This window comes from Alexandromys fortis, unplaced genomic scaffold, assembly GCF_014885135.2.
Source record: "Alexandromys fortis isolate MF-2015 unplaced genomic scaffold, M_Fortis_MF-2015_v1.1 scaffold_99, whole genome shotgun sequence".
NCBI classification, from domain to species: domain Eukaryota; kingdom Metazoa; phylum Chordata; class Mammalia; order Rodentia; family Cricetidae; genus Alexandromys; species Alexandromys fortis.
This window is the reverse complement of record NW_026067982.1, coordinates 2,473,076-2,493,864: the sequence shown is the minus strand read 5'-3', so window position 1 is coordinate 2,493,864 and position 20,789 is coordinate 2,473,076. Positions and strand designations below refer to the sequence as shown.

Sequence of the window (20,789 nt, the reverse complement as noted above, 5' to 3'; positions counted from 1 at the left end):
TCTCTACATAGCCCTGGCTGTCCTAGAACTGGCACTGTAGACCAGGTCTGAGCAACTTCAAAGCCCTCCATTTTCTTCTGGAATCAGGAAAGTAGTCATGGGTGGGGCAGAGGAGTTAAACAGAGCCAAGGTATGCGAAGTAGGGAAGGGATGCCTCCTCCAACGGCCTTCCTCGAGGCACATGGTATGGCTAGGGAGAAGTAAGGGGCTGTTTCTTCAAGTATAGCTTTCATGTTGTGCAAAAGGGGTCTGGCCCGTTAGCCTTTTTTAGAGTATCTCCAAGCCTTCTCTAATTATGGAACATACTGGGTTATTGTCAGTATGTCTAAGAACTTCTCATCTCATGGACAGGTATAGGCAACCCATATGCTGCTGTGACTCCATATTTACCTTTGGCCTGGGGCTGCAAGAGCCAGGCAGCACTGGGGTGGATTCTGGTTTCTAGAAAGGGTTAGGGCTGACAGCAGGGCCACACCCTCCTTGCCACCAGCTGTTCTGGTTCAGGAAGGTGTGATGTATATAAAATGTCAAGCATGAAGGGCCCACCCTCCATTAGCACCCGGGAAAAGGGCCCCAGAGTGGAATAAATGAGTCACCGGCAGTCCAGGAACACAAACACCAGTATATTTTATGTGCACAATTATGAAAAGGAAGAGACAGACAAACAGACATAGCAGGCAATGGGCTCACACAATCAGCTATGTGCCTTTCTCAAGAGCTGTCCAGTTGGAAGACAGTCCTATCCACTTCAAAGGCCCAGTTCCAAAGCCGGGGCCTACAGCTTGTCCAGGAATGGATGGCCTCAGGGTGGAAGGCACTCCGTCTGCCTGATTCAGAGTTCATGGCTAGGCCTCCCACCTGCCTCCTGCAGCAAGGCTTCGCACAGCCCAGAGCTTCAGAAATAGATTCTCCCGTGAGCTGACCCACTCAGCCGCCTCCTGGGAGATCGGTCCATGAAGAGGGAGGGACCAGGACAAAAGGGACTCACAGACACTCCCTATGTATTATTGCTGTGAATAAGCACAGGCCATTGTGACTCTCTGGCATGAGAAGGGGACAGGGCACTGGGAGCCTAGCGTTCATCCAAAGCAACTCAACCGTGCAGGGCCGCATACTCATGACATCTGCACCTCTGAGATGGCTGCCTTGGGCTCCAGAAACAGCCAACAGACTCCCCACTGCTCAGAAGGGCTTGATTACCCCAACCTTTGTGCCCCCCCCCCCCTAAGCACTAAGGGGTTGGAGCCCTGAAGACAGGCAATAAAGCAAGAGCTGAAGTCTGGATTACACTTGGTGAGATCTGAGCCTGCAGGCCTGTGGTCAGGCCTTATGTGTAGCTTCCCCTGGCTGGGGGGACTGTGTGCCTATGAGGGACCATAGGAGAACGGGGGAGGGGGGGACCCGCATAGGCAGACCACGATGCTGAGTATTGCCAGGCAAGCAGCTTCGCTCCAGGAAACCGAACTGACATAGGATTAAAGGGCCTTGAGAAAATGTCAGAGGGTTGCCTGCCAGACAACATCTGGAGTGCTGAGACCCGGGGGGCCACCCAGTGGCTTTCTCTGGTTGAGAATTGGAGTCTCACTGCTGGGACACCTCAGCAAGCCACTGGATTCAGTTGTGAAGGTAGGCGTGAGGTGGCCTGGAGAGGCGTTAGGATTCAGGGGTTTGAGATCACATGGAACTGGAGGAAGAGACCTCCACAATAAGGAATTCTCTCCACTTGTGGATGGAAAGCAGCCACTCCCTTTGGAAGCCTGAACTCCTGTAACCCACAGGGCCATGGAATCAGGGCTACAGTAAAACCAAAAGCAGCCCGTCCCCCGCCCCCGAATGGTGTTTGGTGATGAGATACCTACTCAGGAAAACACTTCAATCTGCCCTGGCCAGAGAAAGCTGTGGGGAAAGATGCCACGGAAGGCTGAGTCTTTCTCCAGCGGCAGGACGTCCCGCTGCTGGCCCTGGCCTGCTGCTGTCTGCATGCTTCAGAGACTCTTTCTCCATGCGGCACTGCCACCTTTTACATGAGTTGTAAGAAAGAAAAGGCCGACTTCTATCTCAGAGTCCCCAGGGTGGCCAAGAGGTGACTGCTGTGTGGGATGGACCTCATCCTTTCAAAGAGTAGAGGATAAAATCAGAGGACCTGGAATAGGGATTTCACCTGTCCACTGCCTGCAATGGACCCAGCAGCACGGGGGAAAGCTAAGATGACGGAGCTGACAATGCCCGAGTGTGGCAGGGTTAACACTATTTGAGGAACAAGCTCAAAGGGTCATCCTGGCCAGGGGTTTGTAGGAGGAGCAGCTCCGAGAGGTGGCTGCCAAGCTGAGGCTATGGTAGAACTCATCTTTTTCCAGGAAGAGGCTCCAAAGAGCCTTCCGTGGTCTTCTACATCTGCCTTGCTCCTCGTGAGTCTCCAACTAGATCCCTGCTCCTCTGTCTCACAGGAAGCCATATTGACTGGCTTGCAGATAAACCAGAGTGGGCATCTAGAACCTAAAACTCTGCCCCTCCACAGTGGATCTACAGAACACTAGATGTACATTGGGTGGGGGGATACTATGCATTTTCAGTAGGACTTCTGCGGAGAGGGGGCACCAGGCTGCACCCGGCCCCCCATATGAAGGTGGAGGGAAGGTTCCAGGAAGGCAGGTGGGGTCCATTTTAGAGTGCCTCCAGCCACTGCCGTGTTCTCTAGGGAGCTGGGAGAGGGGAAGGATACGGTGATGACACAGAAAAGCGCTGCCTGCTCGTGGTAAATGTCTTGAACAAAAGAGAAAGGGGAAACACCACCGAACACACGGGATTGAAACCTCCAAAAGCCCAAGGTTGGTGGGAATCCAGCACCACAGGGGCCCCCAGAAGGCCAAGGGAGCAGCGTGGGGCCCTGGGGGAGGGAGAGGGGCCAAAGGAAGTTTTCCCAGCCCTTGCACAGGAGCAATGCCACCAAGCAGCCTACTGGCTGCTGGGTCTCTCTCAGGCTGCAGCTCAGAGGCCCTCGGGGAGGTATTGGTTGCAAGCAAGCACCTGAATATTGCCTAATGGGACCAGCCAAAGCCCAGCTGAAGCCAGGGGGCAGGTGGGGTGGTGGCCCCAACAGCAGCCAAGGCCTCCTCAGACCTTGCCTCTCACCTGTGGCCCCAGAGTTCATGTCCCTTCGCCAGGACAGGCCTGCTGCTTCCAAAATCATCCATGAAGTCCAGTTGTTTATTGCCCAGGCCCTAGCCCCCAGGATGGGTGGAGAGCCATGGACCAGTCCCAGTGTCCTTCTGCTGTCTGAACACCCAACTTCCCAACACCATCCCACTGCCCACCATATGTGGTTGCGTTTGCCCTACTGGGCTAAGGCCCCGTTGGGGGCAGGGCTTGTGCTGAACCAAGGGATAACCTCACAGCTTGGTCTCTGTCCTTGGGTTCCTAGAAGAGACCTTAGGTCTTCACATTAGTCTTCTCACTTAGTCGGTCTTGACGTGGCCATTGGCCAGGGCTGGCGGACTAGCAGGCTCCCCGGGCTCTGCGTCCTTGTCAAAGCGTAGGCGGAGGGTGTTGCGGATGATAAACTGTTCCATAATGAGGGCCCCACAGAACCAGGGCACAGCGTACTCCAGGGTGATGAGACCCATGAAATCAAAGTCGAACTGGGAGTAGTCCCAGGGACAGGCGTTAAACTGGCGCAGAATGAAGCCGGTGGTGAACTCCCACAGGTAGGTCCAGAGCGTGTAGATGAGGCAGCGCACCAGCAGAGGACAGCGGCCGCGCAGGCGCAGGTACATGCGCTCCACGATCAGGATGGAGGTGCCATAGATGAAGAGGGCCCACACGCTGGTGACCCCTGGGAACTTCCAGTTAAAATTCACCACGAACTCCCAGGCCGCCGTGAACATCACCTCGCAGAAGTAGCCGTGGATGGCGTACAGGTACCAACGGGACAGCGCTGTAAGGGGCTCGGCAGAAGCCATGGTGACAGCTTGGGCTTCCTGCTGGGGATACAAGGAGACAGATGAGGGGAGCTACCTTGCACAGTTCCCTGCCTCCTGCTCCCCCTCAAATCTGCTTTCACCTTTCTCTATCCTCTTTAGTACCTAACCACGGTCCCAACCTTCTACCCTGTCACTCGGTTCCCGGTTCTCCGTCAGGCAGGCCAGGGAAAAGACAGGAAGAAAGCCTAGCCCATTAGCTTCCTTTGAGAAACTCTCCTCAAAGACTATGTGGGAATGTTTACTGAACTCTATAACATTCGTGGTTATCTGAAGTCAGTTGAAAACTCATCTACCTTGATCCATAGCAGGTGCTTCCGGGACCCTGTTTCTCTTCCTGCTTTTTTCCCTAACACACACACACACACAAACACACTCATGCGCACACACACACACACACACTTTCTCTGTATCTGTCTCTCTCTGTGTATCTGTCTCATAAACACACAACACTAACAACTTTTGAGTCTCTTTCATGTGTTTCTCTCTCATATATATGTATATATCAATATTATAGCTATATACCACCATTTTTATAGTTTTAAGTGTACGAATCAAGAGCATTAAGAGCATTCATAGTGTTATACAATCATTGTTGCTATGGTTTCCGGAACCCTTCTAACATCCCGAACAGAATCTCTGCACCAGGGCTGGGATGTTGCCCAGTTGGTAGAGCTTGCCGAACTCCATGCAAACTGGGTGTGGTGGTATATGCTTGTAGTTCCAAAGAGGTAGAGGTAAAAGAATTAGGTCATCTTCAGCTACAGAGCAAACTCAAGGGCCATCCTGAGCTACATTGAGCCTTGTCTCAGAAAAGAGAAGAAAACTAATATTGTTAAATGCCAACCCCCCACTCCTTCCTCCAGCTCCTGGCAGCCATTGGTTCAGGCTCTGTAAATTCAACAATTCTCATCAGTTTTCTCGTGTAGCTGACTTATCCGACTTAGTGTTGTGTCCTTCGGGTTGATGCAGGTGGTAGCCTGTATCGGAACAAATCCCCTTCTTTTGAAAGATGGAAGGCATTCCACTGGCTGGAACATTCTGTTTCCCCACTGTTCATAGATGCCTGGATGGCTTCCGTTTTTGAACAGTGCTGTTACACATGGGTGAATAAGCATCCCTTCAAGACCTGCTTCCAGCTTCTTTAGATCTATACCTACAAGTGGAATCACCAGGCTACGTGGTAACATGTGGCAGCCTTTCTGAAGAACCTCTGTGCTGAGAAAGAGAGATGTCTTGTGGTTAAGAGCACTTCCAAGACTCAGATTTAATTAATTCCCAGCACCCACATAGTGGCTGTCAACTGTCTGTAACTTCAGTCCTAGGGGCTCTGGTACTCTTCTCTGGCCTCTGTGGGCACCAGGCACACATGGAGTTCACATGCATACAAAACACAATCCATAGCAAAATAAGCCCTCAAGAACCACGCTGCTGCTGGATACATTTTACAGCCTCAGCAGAACAGGTACAAATCCCAGGTTCTTTGTGTCACTGTCAACATTTGGTTTTTCTTTTCTCTGTACTGTCCACCCTAAACTAGATACCTAACTATGATATCACTGTGGTCATGTTTTATTTTTAACTGCTACAGTAGATGAGATTTGGCTTGCCCTTTTTCCGCTTTCTCAAACCTCACTGCCAGTCTTCAAGGCCTGGCTTCCTCCCATCATGTTTCCCTAAAGCCGTGTCTGGCTCCTAGGCCTCTGACTTTCTTCTAGCCCCTTGTCTTAGAGGGTCTGGACCACTCAGGAGGCCCATTATCAGAAGCCAGTCTGTATACCTTTTGATGGACGAGCCCTTGCTCTCTAACTCTCTGAGGGAACTCCTTGAGAGGGACTGCTTCACAGGCCCGCCAGCCAGCTATGGCCCCATGCCTTTCTTCTGTAAGAGTGTAAGGAGCACATCTTGTTTCTGCAGAGGGTAGTGGGGGAGAACTCACAGTTTATCAAGAATGAGAAGTTTTGTCGGGTATCTGTGGGCATCCGGCTTCACATCTATTAATCCTCTCTCCCAGGCAGGACAAAGGACAGAGGTTACCAAGGTGGCACCTGTGGTTTGCCTAGCTGACAATAATACTTACCCACCCTTATGCCTTGCTCACATTTTTAAAAACTTGTTCTTAATTAGAACTCAAATGAAGGCAAGTGTGGCGACATGGGCCTGTAATTCTAGCCCTTGGAAAGCTGAGGTAGGAAGATTGCACGTTCCAGGCCAGCCTGGGAGACATAGCAAGACCCTTTGTCGACACAGTTAGAAGAAGGGGCGGGGAGATCAGTTTGCCTACCATGTAGAGGCCCTACACCTATTCTCCAGCCCTGTGTAAACGTGTGTGTGTGTGTGTGTGTGTGTGTGTGTGAGGTGGGGGGGTGTAGAGGCAGGAGGGTCAGAAGTTCAAGGTCATCCTTAGCTACACAGTGAGTTCCTGTCCAGTCTGAGCTGCAAAAGATCTGAGAGAGGATAGGTGGGGGGGGGGGAGGAGAACGGGAGAGAGGGGAAGGCGATGTTTCACTCCTGTTTTATATGTGAGCCTGGGAGGGAACATCATCTGCCCCACATCCCCAAGGTCATAAACAGAAGAACTTAGACAAGAGCCAGCTCTCAATCCTCACTTCAGACTCAGCCTCCTGCACAGACCTGTGTGCCTCCTGTCCCTTCCTCACTCAGAAACATGTAAGCCATGCTCCCCCTCTACCCTGTTTCCTAATGAAACGTGATAGCATCCTTGGCCTGCCATTCAAGGCCCCAAATATACCTCCTCCCCCTTATTCTAACCACTCAAGCCTCCCTGAGTCTTGTTTATTCTCTTTGGTAGGCCTTCTCTCACCCCTATGAGCACAGCCCAAGTCTGGGTGATCTTTAGAACAAACCTCTCCTCTCCTAGCCACAAATCTTCTCTCTTCTCTGAATTTCCTTAACAGCCCACCCATCTGATGCCAATTATTTTGCTAAATTTCATTGATTATTTTTGGTTCCAAGCCAGACCTTACCCACTTAGTCAACACAGCCTAGACCTCTTCCTTCAGTAATCCAACTGGATTCCTTCTCTTTCCTGGACACCTCCTCCTGGTGCCCTGTGGGCACTTCAAGCTCTTTCCTAAATCAAACCCAGTATCTTCCACCAAAACCAGTTTCTCTAGTTTGACCCTTCCTGATTAATGGCTCCACCAAGTAACCGTTAAGAATTGAGAGGCCGGGCTGGAGAGATGGCTCAGAGGTTAAGAGCATTGCCTGCTCTTCCCAAGGTCCTGAGTTCAATTCCCAGCAACCACATGGTGGCTTACAATCATCTGTAATGGGGTCTGGTGCCCTCTTCTGGCCTGCAGGCATACACACAGACAGAATATTGTATACATAATAAATAAATAAATAAATAAATAAATAAATAAATAAATATTTTAAAAAAAAAAAGAATTGAGAGGCCCTTTGTTACCGCGAGTTTCTGGATGTCCGGACCTATGTGTCAGGTTCACTGACACCCCACAGTGTGAATACAGGACTGCATTCAGCACAGAGATGATGGTAATTCTCAATCGTTAGCAAACGCCCCAAACCATATTCTAAATCACCGGTCATTCCTATTGTAGCTCAGCTGCGGGTCAGATCTCAGCTGGCCTAAGACATGAGGCTGTGAGTCGTCCGAGGCTCTGCTCTGAGCTCAACTGGGGAGGTTAAGTTGGGGTGACTATGCTCCACCAGTTTCTCGCCGTCCCCCTGGACCCAGTAAACCAGCACTTATCTCCTGGGAAGTGATAAGTCATAAGGCCGAGGACAAGCCAGGCCAACCGCACAAGTGTTTTTCACTCTGGCCAAGAGGAAGAAAGAGGGGAGGAGAGAGCACTGGTGTTTGTCCAGGGGTTCAGCGGGGGATAAGGCGGAACTTCTAACGCTCCGGAGCACATTAAGTTAGCGATGGTTGATTGCAATTCATCGTGCATCTCAAAATAACGAGTTGGGAGGATTGAGTTTGAGTGCTCTCAACAATGACTCATGCTTCAGGTGATGCTCCGATTACTTTGATCTGATTATACCTTGTGTTCAGGCATGTAAATGGCACATGATACTGCATACATATGAAAATTTACTATATGTCCCTCGAAGAGTTTTGTGTTTGGCCAGGTCTGACGTATCCCAGTCTGGCTTCTGAATCCACTGTGTAGCCAAAGATAACCTTGAACTTCTGATCCTCTTGCCTCTCCCTACCAAGGGCTGGGATTACAGGCGGGTGTCACTGCTCAGTACACAGTGATGTGATGGGAATAGAATCCGTGGCTTCCTGTACGCTAGGCAAGCAATCAATTGAGCTATATCTCCTCCCCCCCATTTAAGGTATTTTTAATATTAAAATTATTTTAAAAAATAAAAAGGCAGCCTTTTTTTTTTAAAGAAAGTCCTGCTTAAGGCATGGCTGTAAACATCTCATTGATCAAAGTAAATGACATGACAAAGCTACTAACCCTTGGACTTTGCATCTTTTGAATCTCTTGGGAATCTGTCTCCTCATTGCTGCTGTTCTGGTTCAACCATATCTCACAGGCAGCTCTAAAAGTCTCCCAGCCTTGTCTTGTTCAAATCCATAGCAAAAGTGTATTTAGAGAGTGATCTTTCTAAAATGCCAGTCTGATGTTTCTCCCCATTAAGAGCCCATTAGTGGATCTTCAACATCAGCATCCCTCAGAGATAGCTGGCAAAGTCCTCCTGGGCCCAGCTCTGCCTCTGGATCCCAGCCAGCTCTGTGCTTTGGATCCCAGCATCACCGTCTTTACTGGGATGCTGCCTTTGCACCCCCTTAACCCCACCCCTACCTGCCATCGTACATGAACCTGTCATTCTGCAAGGCTCAAGTGCGGTCCGCTGACCTGTGCATCACCCCCATGCACCTTGTTCATCTGTCCCAACAGCTAACCCTCACTTTGCTATGATTCATCTACAGCTAGCACCAGTTATCATGTGATGAACATTTCACACAGTGTGAAGAGAAAATGCCAGGACACGAAGCTGTGTAATTAACATTGGATTTCACAAAGGTATATTCTTGTGTATATGTGCAAAACATTCAGCACAAGTTGTCTCTGGGTGAGATTATATATGAGTCTTCATTATATTTTTCCATATATTCTAAACTTGACAAATAAATGGGTCCAAGGAAACCTGAAGTCATGTAAATTTGATGTAGGTTTTCCTTCCTGTGCCATCCTCAATACAATTCACAGCTTAGATGTGAGCAGCGTAGTGACCCAGAAGCTCAGGAACCCTATATCCATTTGGCCAGAGTCCTGCCTGATAGCCCAAACCTGTGAGATCCTTGGCAAGCTACCTCACTGCACCCAGCCTCAGTTTCCTTTTAAGTAAAGCAGGGGTAATAGAAATGATGATCAGTTATTGTGAGGATGGGTTATCCAGCTACTACTAAACACTGCAGATAAGGGCTAGAGAAATGTCTCAGGTTAAGATCATTTGCTCTTCTTGCAGAGGGCTAGAGTTCAGTACCCAGCATCCACATGGTGGTTCACGACTGATTATAACTCAAGTTCCAGGGGGTCCAATGTCCTCTTCTGACCTCTGCAGTAACTTTATTTATACAATATACTTACATACAAGCAGACAAACACTTACATATATAAAATTTTAAAAAGCAAAATCTTAAAACACACACACAAATATTTCTGCAAAGATCATGTCCTTTCTGGCATAGCTTCTCTTGCTCCTAGGGGGTCACCTTCCACTATGCCCCTGCCCTTAGCCAGCCTGCTGGCAGCCTTCCCCCCTTGGCAGGCTTACAACATTGAGCCACCAACCCAGGAAACCCTATGAAACAATAGCCCTACACATCTAGCCTGGGAGAGCAAATGTGAGGTAGCTGCTTCCCTGTGGCTGCCCACAGCTGAATTAAGAGGAAAGGGCAGCCCTGAGTGAGGGTCAGGCTTGAAACTGGGATAGACTGAAAGAGCAAACCTTCCCAGCACAGCCTTGTAAAGCTCCACTGTTTCGTAAATTTCCTCCACAGATGAAGAAAGAACAGACTTGGGCCACAGGGAAAACACAGGAGGGGCTGACAGGCTTAAGGCGGGTGGCCTGGGCACACAGTTCCGAGACCACTGGGCCTCCTAACCTGACTCAGGCCCCTTTGAACTCAGGTCTGTCCACTTGCCCTGCATTTAAGCCCCTGATCCTCTCCAGGCAGGGGATTCTGAGATGGGGAGTTTCCCATTCTGAGGTCTCCCCCAAAGTAGCTTGATATGACTATGTGGATCTCCTTACAAGCCAGTGTGCGTGTGTGTGTTTGTGTTTGTGTGTGTGGTGTATGCGTGTTTGTGTGTGGTGTGTGTGTGTGTGTGTGTGTGTGTGTAGTGCTGGGGATCAAACCCAGGACCTTGTACATGCTAGGCATGTGTCCCGCTACTACACTCCTTCCCCAGCCCAGTCCTCCCCTTCTTCACATTGACTTTAAATCCTGCTCTGCTTGTCTCTGATCTCTCCTTCCTAGAATGGCCAAGAATGGTTTCTCTCCTGGGAACCACCAGCTCTAGCTTTCCCAGGTGGACCTCACAACTTTATCAGCAGGAGAAGGATGGAAAGATCTCATGTCTAAAGAAGAGAGGAACCTAGAACCAAAGGGAGCCAGCTCGGGAAGAAAGGGGGAGGACAGAACAGGGAACAAAGGGAGTCCCAGGCATGGTGCCATTTCTGGGCAGCAAGACGCACTTGGGCAGATGGAGGGCAAGCATACCCAGGCAAGGTCAGACCTTGACCAAGGGTTGGTGGCAGGAGAACACAGCTGGTCCACACAGAATGAATGCGGGCAACGAGAGACCTGCCTAGGGGTGGAAGACAGGGTGGAGACAAAAGAATTTGAGAATCTTTTTGGTTGGGATTCAGCTCTGTGTGGTGGGAGGTACTCGGATGAAAGGTAGACGATGCTGGCTTGAGAACATTTCAAAACATCACCCTCGACTCCAATAGCCACAGGTGCTGTGCCTGAATTTGTGTCTAGGACAGGCTCCTCCCACCCTCTCATCCCATACTCTACTGGATCCACCAGGCCCACTCCTGGTTCTGCCCTCCCTCCACCTGGCCTCCTTTACCCTTATGCCCCCTTTCAATAAACTCCTTGCTCAGCTCTGGAATCAGAGCCCTGAGAAAGTCTCCGGCAGGAGGCAGCAGCTCTGTGGACGGCAGCCTCCTTCTCCTGGTGATAAGCACCCCCTTTCTAAGGACCATGACATAAAGAAGGGACAGCCCAAAGGGAATCAGGGTGGCACAGAGGAGAGTGTGACCAGGGCTGGAAGCATGGGGAAAGTATTCGGAGAGTGTGGGTGGTTCACCCTACTCGTGCCTGTTGGTGAAAGAATAGGATCCCTGAGAAGGATCAGAACTCAAGTGGTTTGTTAAGTGGTGTGGTAGAGGGAGCTGGCTTCTTGCATCCTGTCCCTAGAAGCTCCACCTGAAGTCTCAGAGTCTGCTGAGCTCTAACACAGGGTAGCATTACACGGAATGGGCAATGGAGACACGTGAATCAGCCTTCAGAGAGCAGGATAGGCAAAGCCAGACGGAATGGCCACCTTTGGTTTTCCCATAAATTCTGATCTTATTTCAGGAAGCGAAGATGCGGCAACACAATGGCTCTGGGGATTTCTGCCCAGGGGAGCATCCTACTAGGCTTGAATGGCATCCTATTCTCTGCCTGGGCTTTACTCCTCACACCCAGGCACCCAAATCACTACAATTCCATGCTCTGAGGAGCCACACAGTCCATCTAGGAACTCTCTGGGCAAAGGCCTTGAGTTCTGTCCCTAGCAGGATTGGAACTGAGGGTCAGAGGAGTCAGTGGCGGCCGAGGACACTCTACAGCTGAGCTGCTGCCAGATCTGAAATGGCCATGGGCTTCCCTTGTCATCAAGGTAGAGGAAGGAAAACAGACATGCTTCAGGGACAGAATGGGCCAAGGGAAGCCAGTTCCTGTGGCCAGTGGCTAGCTCAGATGCCACCATCTACCCTTCTTTCTCCTCACAGGCCCCTGGGATCAGTGACACTGAAAGTCTTGATGAGGGAGTCCCCTCACCTCTCAAATAACAATAAAAAAAAAACCATGTTTTAACTCGGAATTCTGAAGCTCATTTTACAAAGGGGGAGAAAAGAGTCAGAAAGAGGCTAAGTCATTAGCCCATGTTCCTACAGCTTTAAATGGCTGGACTAAGAATTAAATCCCCTTAAGTCTGGCTCCGGAGTCTTCATTCCTTCTAATCAGCACCCTGAGCTCCAAAGGCTGGCTCCAGGCTCCTCAGAGGTACTACATGTTCAAGGTGCTGTCTCTAGATACCAGGCCGGCATCTGGAGTATCAAGAAGATTCATGTGTATGTCTCACTGAGTCATTCAGCACGCTCAGAACTAAGTGTTAGACATAGCACAGGCTCCTGGTCTATTTCTCAGAGCAAATTCTGGCAGGAGCCACGCATGGAGTACTCCAAGGTCAAAGCTAACCCTCACAGGCCTACAGCAGCAGCCGCCCTTCAGGGTTGCACAAGTCATGAGCCGTTTAAAGACCCTTTGCCAGCGCACACATTACCTAGGACTTTCCTAACTGCCAATCCACCCTGGTATGGAAATCTGAGACAGCTCGGCCCTACTCTGGAAATGCCAGCCAAGGGCAGTGGCCTGTGTGCAGGATGTCCAGAGGAGCCATCTGTCCAGAGCCGCAACAGCCAGGGTGTCAGAAACAGCCATCCCACAGGAGATTTGGGAAGGGTTCAGAAACTGCGCATATCCCAGAGGGAAGGATGACGATGGTAGTGTTCGGGGGAATGGAGTCTATCCTGGCCCAGAGATCACTGGGCTTGGGAAGCAAATGGGGGCCACGGGCTAGGAGGCACCCTGTGCTTTGTCTAGGATGCTCCTCTCAGACCTCCACGTGGCTGTCTCTCTGTTGTCACTCAGGCCTCAACTCAGCTGCCACCCCTCGGATGAGACCTTCCCTGAGCCCCTGGACTTTTTATTGTTCAAATCGTCCCATCTTATTTTCTTTGTAGCACTGTAGAATAGTTTGCTACTGTCTGTGGCCTTGCTCCAGTTGCAGTGAAAACTGTGGGGATGAGGCTTGGTTTTCTTCCTGATTCCTGGCGATGGTGCCTGGTAACGTCTGGGGTCGGTGAGTGAATAGATAGATAGATGGGTGGGTGGATTGACAGGTAGCTGGATAACGAGGCCCAAACAGGCCCAAGGCCTTAAACACAATGCAAATGGGTATAGCTCAGCCTCTCTCCTCTCCTCTCTTTGGGAAATAGAGTCTTTTAAGATGTTTTCATTCTAAAATTTAAAAATATCTCTTTTTGTTCCAATTACCAAAGCAACAGGCTCACAGCTAAAATTTAAATGTTATAGAAAGAAATGACGTAGTAACCAAAAGAACCCCTGAGAACCTCTGAGAGAAAGTCACTATTAACGGTGCCTTCTGCAGCCACCCTGATTAACCTCTTGGCACCGCAGAAAGGAAGAACACTCGTAACGAAAGCGAAGCCACAGAGCCAGTATCTCTTCCCCTTCGCAGTCTTCCCCAGGTGCACTATAAGTCACTATAACATACAGTCTGCTAGCTACCATTTTCATGGAGATCTGAACCATCGTTTCCAGCTTCTACGGCCTATGTGTGCATCCTTACAATAGCTATATAATACCCCACCAAGTGGAAAACTATAATTTACCCGACAAAGACATTCACAAAGGTAATAATTGTTTTCCATTTCCCCTATTGCAGAGAGCACCACAGAAATACCTTTCATGCCTGTAACAAAAGAAATTTTCTTCTCTGAGACTATTTCATAATAAAGGATCCATCTGCCCCTTCCTTCCTTCCTTCCACCATTTTTGTGTATTTGAAACAGAGTCTCATTGCTTCAAGGCTGGACTCAAACTACTGATCCTTCTGCCCCCCAATTAAAGACATGCTCCCCCATATCTAGATAGCTTTCTTGGTCTCTTTCTTTTCTTCCTTCTCCCACCCAGACAGGGTCCTTGCTATCTAGTCCAGACTGGCCTCTATCCAGATATCCCCCTGTGTGCCCTCCAAGTGAGGGTTTACAGGCATGTGTTCCCATGCTCGGCATGAAGATCTCTTCATGAGTAAGTCCAGAAGTGGAACTACTGGATCAAAGGTGTGACAGTCTTCAGACTAGTGGTGTAGCTTGCTATGGGATCCTGTGCCCATGGGATGAGCGGGTCTCACATCTGGGTCACTACATCGCCACAGTGACCTCCATGAACATCTTCCTCCGCCCAGTCCCCTTCAAGTCCAGGTTCATTCATCCTCTTCTGGCTGCAGATCAACTCAAGAACACCTCCTCAAACGCGTTGCCTGTTAGTAGCACACTGACTTTGCATGCATAAGCGGACTAGTAAATAGGTTCTGATCCTCAGCTAGGAGAGTCGAGATCTACCTACAGCTGAGAAATAACCCAGGTGCCCTGTTCCCACTCCCTGCACACACCAGTAGGGAATCAACACCAGGCTCCAAGAGACCAGCCCATGACCTCTTTAGAGGCTGCCCGATGAAGATGACCTCAGTGCTGAGCTAGCCAGGGTGTCAACTGCCTACCCTGCTTTATTGGAACTTCCTTCTTTCTGGTCCCTGATCCCACCACTGTATTGTCTGCTCTGACATAATGTCCTTCCAGCCTCTGGGGCTAAGGAAAGCATCCAAGTGTCATTCTTTAAAGTATCATCAAGGAAAAGCCAGAGGCAGAGCCTGGGGTAGAGGCCAGATGCACTCTGCAGCCAAGGCCTTTGGCCCTATGTGTGCTTGTCTGGACTAAGGAGCCTCTGTTGAAGGTGTCGTCCTGCTGACTCCCTGTCCCTTTTATTAGTATTTAATAAGACTAATAATAGAGCCCTGGTTGCTCTACCCAACTCCTTCAGAGCCAGTGCGTTAACTGCTCATGTTGTGGGGCCAGAATTCAGAATTCTAGGTAAGGCATCGCCCCCACTGTTTGGATGGAAGCATCCAGGAGCCTCTTGATGAAAAGGACTTGGGAAGATACCCTTTCTCAGGTGCCAGCTGGGGCTGCTCAGTTTTAGACACTATAAGATGGTTCCAACAGTGGCATGGCCTGAAACTTCAGCATTCCCCCCCACCCATAGCTGTGTGACAAGCTCTTGGACGGGAAGAAGGCTGAGAACTTGAATCCCCACGACCTGTGCCCATACTGATGAGATGCCAAATGGAAAGACAGACAGGGCCAGCGATCCCGTACATGTCTGGGGGCATACTCACTTAACACAGCCTTGATTGTGTGGCTAGGAACAGACATCAGGATCACTATGCAGCTGTGTCCCGGTTTAACCTTGTCTTGGTAGCAGACCGGACCTTGGTGCCATTCTCAGCGATGTGGATGAGCATTCACCCCAGGGCTCAGCTAATTCTTGGCTGGTTGGCTGGCAGCTCCCAGGTATCTCTGAGAGTGAATGAGAAGATCGTCATTAGCTTAATCCACCCCCAGCGCTGAGCCACCAGGCCAACCAAGAGGTAGCTCTAACACCAAGTGCTCAGCAAGCCGCTACCAAGGTTCCTTTCCTAGACCCTTTCTGCCTCCTTTCTGCTCAGGGCAGGTCGCTCCAGACATCAGAGCCTGGGATGACTCCCTGGTGATCATCTGAGGGGTTAGCAGTTGGGGGTGTTTTGTGGCACGCATGAATGAATGCACACTTTGAAACCTAAAAGGAGATACCGTTTTCGAACCCAGCTCCCTTCTCAGCTCCAAAGCACACCTCACCATGCAATGGAGACGCCTCTTTGCAAGGGTAGTCAAGAGCCTCAGGGAAGTCAGTCAACACAGGATATTTGGGTTAGCATTTGGAGAATTAAGTCTATCACACAAGTAAACAGAGGAGAGCAGAAAGTGTGCTGAGTACCCTCCCCCAACCTGAGCTGAGCCTGGTGGTATACCCTCTAATCCCAGCATTCAGAAGATTTAGGCAGAAGAAACTCTCCAAGTTTGATGTCAGCCAGGGCTATGAGATGAGACCATGTCCAAGAAACAAACACAGCAATAAAAAGTCCCAAACCTTACAACCCACTGCCATAATACTTATCTCATGTTTAATGAGGTCCTCCATGGTAATCACCTCTATAGCCGATATGAATCCTACTTCATATGGCCTTTTACCACACACATTCTAGTCTCTCACTAATATCCCCATGACATTTTTCTTTTCATTTTTATAATACTGGGGATTGGACCCAAGATTTGGCATATGCTAGGCAGGAACTTGACCACTGAGTTATATCCTCAGCTCTTTAAAAATTGTCTGTATAAAGGAAGATACACACAATCCTCCTGCCTCCCAGCAGATAGAATTACAGGTTTGGCTAGCGAGACTATCCAGACCTGAGCATTTTCTTCATGAAGATTCCAGAATGATTTTGTTCCAAAATGAAGGTACCAGTCCTGCCTTCGCATGCCCCTTGATACAGCGCTGTCTATGCAGACCCCCAGACAGGACTTTGCCCAGCACAGGTGGCCACTTAAAAGCTGACAATTACGTGGGGGTGGCAGAGAGGTGGCACTGTCGCCCCCGCAGATAGGTAGAACACAGAGGTACCGACTCGTACTGATGCTCAGGCATCTTCCTCCCGTCCAGAGGCTCGGAGCGGAAGCAAATCCTCTCCCATTGTCACCTGAGCCAACAACCTGTAAGGCCAGAGACTGCTGACAAATTTGAGGGCAGGGGCCTAAAATGTACCCTGCCAAGATTGCCTTAGGGGCACACCTGTCCCCACGTCTCCTCTTTCCCTGGTCCCCAGGCCTCTGCACAGAGAAAACTGAAGGCCCGCGTTGTGGCTGAGCGAAGGCTGCTATGCCCAGCCTTGCCCGCCTCTCCCCAATTCCTCCATAAACAGGAACTTCAGCCCTCTCTCACCTGTTCATCTTCCTCCCCTCTCCTAGCCTGCCTGACTGGGGGCGGGGGCAAAGGTCACCCTGGCACCTACCTATCACCTTTAGGAAAAAGTCCTAAGGAGGCCTATTCCATATCCTCCACCTTTGCCGTGTGACATGTGACCTGGGGAGTTCGATCCCCCCCATGTGCACTTCCCCTTTCCTGGGGCCTAGGCAGGCCGCAACAACAGCACATGTCAAAACAGAAACAGAAACCAAAAACCACATCCTGCTCCTTCAGCCTGCTGCTGCAGCAGTCCACAGCCGGCAGATGACACCACCATGCGGTGGTCAGAACGGGTCTCTTTGGGAATCCCCCTCTGACTGAACGCCTCCTGTTTCTTGGTCTGCTGGCTTTTTCTCAGGGGTGGATAAGATGCTAGGGGTCACAGGCGTCCCACCTTTTCCCACAAGGGCACAGGCTGTCCCCAGATACCTCTCTCATACTCTGGCCTTCAGGAGCAGGATCCAGGGCACAGAAGCTCCAGGGCTCTTTTGTGGGTCACGTAGCCCGAGTCAGAAGCACGGGCAGCGTGTGAACGTGCCAAGTGCTATCACGGCAGCCAATATGCAGACAGAGTTGGACCTTCTCAAGTTTATCGACTTGCATGATTTCTCTTAGGACAGCTGTGGAGCAGGGAGGTGGTGGTGGGGACAGCTACTAAGGCATAGGACGTTAAGAGATTTGGTCAAATCTACATCTCTGACTCAGATCCAGGCCTTGGGCACCTCATGCCATTGAAGCCCTGTATACCTCACCTTCAAGCTGCTTCCCTACTGAACTTCATCTTCAAGGACCGTGTCTCCTCAGGTCTTCCATAGTGTCATCTACTCAGTCCGTCCTATGGCCAGTTATTTTGCACACATACAAGAATTTCTTTCCAGTTTCTCCATCGGTACGTCTGAGACGGACCCGGGAGATGGAAGAATCAGCCCTCCCCTGCTGCCTGTCACCTCCCACTCTTCCCTACTGCACTGCTGCTCTGTGAGGCCGTCCTCTGGGTCATCCTGGCATTACGCTCCCATAAGGCTTTGACCACGTTTCCCCCAAACATGTCATCCCCTTTGAAAACAGCCTCACTCACGCCCGTTTCTTTCCCCTACCACGGGGTGAATTCCTGGAGACCGCAGGTCTTCTATTGGATGGCTGGATAAGCAGACTAGAGAGGGATCCTGTGGAATTCTTGGCTGATGGAGTCATCTAGCTTGGTATTAACCAAAGCTAGCAATGCCTGGAGTTTGTCTCTAATATCTAGGGCGCCTTCATGGAAAGGGAACGCTCCCATTAAACAGCATCAAAAGGGTTCTACAAGGCTGTCTTTGCGGATGGGAGGAGCAAAGGGGGTGTGCGCCTCTCCTTCTGTGTCCAAGCATCATCACAGACTGGGAGTGGGTGGCCTGGGTCTGGAAAGCACACAGGGAGAGCCATGCTGGGAACAGTGTCCCAGGCAGGCATCCCTGGGGACACCGCAGGCTTCTATGTGGGCAGAGGTCTAGTAGGTCCGAGAGAGAGGATAACAAAACCCATTCTGTGGCTTCTACTGTGTGCACGGGCAGTCGGTTCTCATAAGGATTCATTTCCCAAAGAGGTTTAACCAGCAGCTGCTGGCAGGAAAGTCCCCTGCACCAGTCTCTCCTCTGTAACTATTTAGGGTAAGCTGGGCTTGCGGGATTCAGTCTGCTTCTCTGGAACCTAAATCCTCTCGCCTACTCCATCTTCATGGCCTGGGACCTTCAAAGGGAGCCAGAAAGAGGTCTAAAACACCATTTCATTTGCAGGCCCTTCCCCTGAGATATTCCCAAATCTCCCAGAGAAAAAAAAAGTAAAGATCAACTATCTAAGTCGAGCTTGGCATTTGCCTGTAAACCCAGCTCTCAGGAGGTGGAGGCAGGAGGATCAGGAGTTCAAGGCTTTCTTCAACTACTTATGAAGTTCTACATAAGACCTTGTCTTAAAAAAAAAAAAAAAAGCCCACAAGCCCACTTACAAAAAAATTGATGATTCACCAAAACAAACAAAACCACTCTCACTATCAACACGGAATATTTCTCTAACCAGTTCTGGGGGATTCCCTACACACACACACACACACACACACACACACACACACACACAGAGACAGACAGACAGACAGACAGACAGATGGAGAGAGAGAGCACGCAGACACACACACACAGAGCAGACACACACAGAGCAGACACACACACACAGAGCAGACACACACACACACACACACAGATTCCTCCACAGATACCCACTGCTTATCCTAACAGTTTATTTTAACCCTCACATTACACCGAGATGATGCCAGATCCCACAGATATCAGGACTCAGTCCCATACGGCTGCCTCACCTCAGATGCCAATCACAAGCAGGTTTTCACCAACACTTCTGACCACTGACGACAAACCATTATTTCCAGGCCCCCTGATTCCGCCTGATTCATTTGCTCTGAATTTTCATAGAATTCACAGAAACACATACCTTGACCTGGGCAACCAGATGGAGAAATAAGTGGAGCGAGGTAAAGGTGGTGGAGTTTGCACTCTGGGCACCCTCTGAGCAACCGGGAACACAGCAATGTTGATGTGATTGTCAAGAGTTTTTATACTCTGAGAGGCTGCCGGCTAGGGCTAGAAGGCCCAACCCTCTAAGCTCTTTGTCTTGAGGTGTTTTGGTGATTGGCTCCACCCTAAGCATTTCATTAGTGAAAACAAGTGTAACCAAAGGGGCTCATTCAACTGTGTTAGCTTACTCTATAGGGAGACCAGTCCTAAACACCAAGGATTGGGCAGGTTCCCAAACCACTGAGTAACTACCCAAAGCTACAAACCCAACTGGAGCCCAAGTTACCCTACGGGATGGACAGTGTATCGTTATTCCCAGGGCAGTGAATGGGAGGTGCACACATAGAGATGGCAGCTGCCCCCACGATGCAATTGGCTTTGGCCTTCCGCTTGGCTCCTTGCTCTGGACTTGGGCTCTGGCTGTCCCTGCCTGCTCCTCCTCTCACTCCCATCTTCTCTTTAACATAAAGACTCTTTATCCTGTCACTTTTCTCTCCTCTCTGGTTCCTCCTCATCTAATCCTTTCCGCCTCAGCAAGCCCCTCCCGGTCTCCCTCGCCTAGCAAAGCGTTGATTGCCCAACTAGTCCACCTGGGGATGTGGGCTTTGACCACCCCCACACCACCTCTTCCCCTTCCCTCCCACCATACTCACTGGCACCTGGTCGCCTCCTGCCTGCTGTCTGAAAAGCTGGACAGCTGCTGGGCTTTCTAATTAGCTGCCTGGCTGCTGTCCCAGAGCTAGGCATGTGTTACAGTAAAAGCAACTCCTTAGCCTCCCTTCATCCATAATCCCCCGCCGTGCGGATCCCATCAGGTCACAGCCAGGGGCTCTAGAAGCCCCATCTCATGACTCTAGCAAGCCACCTCCTGTCAGTCATAAGAGAAAAAATAGCGACCTTACAACCCTACGGAGTGCTCAGAACTTTGTCTGTCCCACCCCCATCACTGTCGCGGTCTTAGAGTATATGTACTTCAGGTCTTCAGGAGCAACAGGGCCCCCTCAGAAAGTAGAGGTGGTTTTTTAAAAAAAAAAAAAAAAAAAAAACACAGCTAGACTGGCCTAGCAGTGTGGTGCCGGGGCTTGCCTCCATCACTAAGCCACCCCAGAGATTTCTACCTAGGCCAAGAATCCTTATTATTCAAGTTCACTGTGGGCCAGCATCGTATGAGGTGTGATTCACACAATGCTCTTGCCTCCTCACCCCAGACAATTCCCACCCCTTGTTACAAGGTACCTAGTGTGCTGGGCAGTGCCAGTTCAGCCAAGCAAAACCACTGCCTGCCAAGCAGTGGTCCACCAGCTAGAAATGCCCCTTGCA

At 50.2% G+C, this 20,789-nt stretch overlaps 1 protein-coding gene across 11 annotated transcripts in view; it reads right to left on the bottom strand.

The window, feature by feature from the left end:
• Positions 1-602: 602 nt before the first annotated feature.
• Positions 603-20,789, bottom strand: part of Tmem229b (transmembrane protein 229B) — a 39,067-nt gene continuing 18,880 nt past the window's right edge. For 5 of the 11 annotated variants that reach the window (XM_050158628.1, XM_050158631.1, XM_050158632.1 and 2 more), the window contains 2 exons: positions 15,239-15,419; positions 603-3,980 (listed from right to left, as the gene is read on the bottom strand). In XM_050158628.1, the coding sequence (XP_050014585.1) occupies positions 3,456-3,959 (504 nt within the window). In that variant the 5' untranslated portion in view covers positions 3,960-3,980; positions 15,239-15,419 and the 3' untranslated portion in view covers positions 603-3,455. Of the gene's footprint in view, positions 3,981-15,238; positions 15,420-16,954; positions 17,219-17,337; positions 17,515-17,534; positions 17,804-19,386; positions 20,043-20,789 lie in introns of those variants that run through there. The other 6 variants (XM_050158635.1, XM_050158634.1, XM_050158636.1 and 3 more) reach the window with 6 other exon arrangements.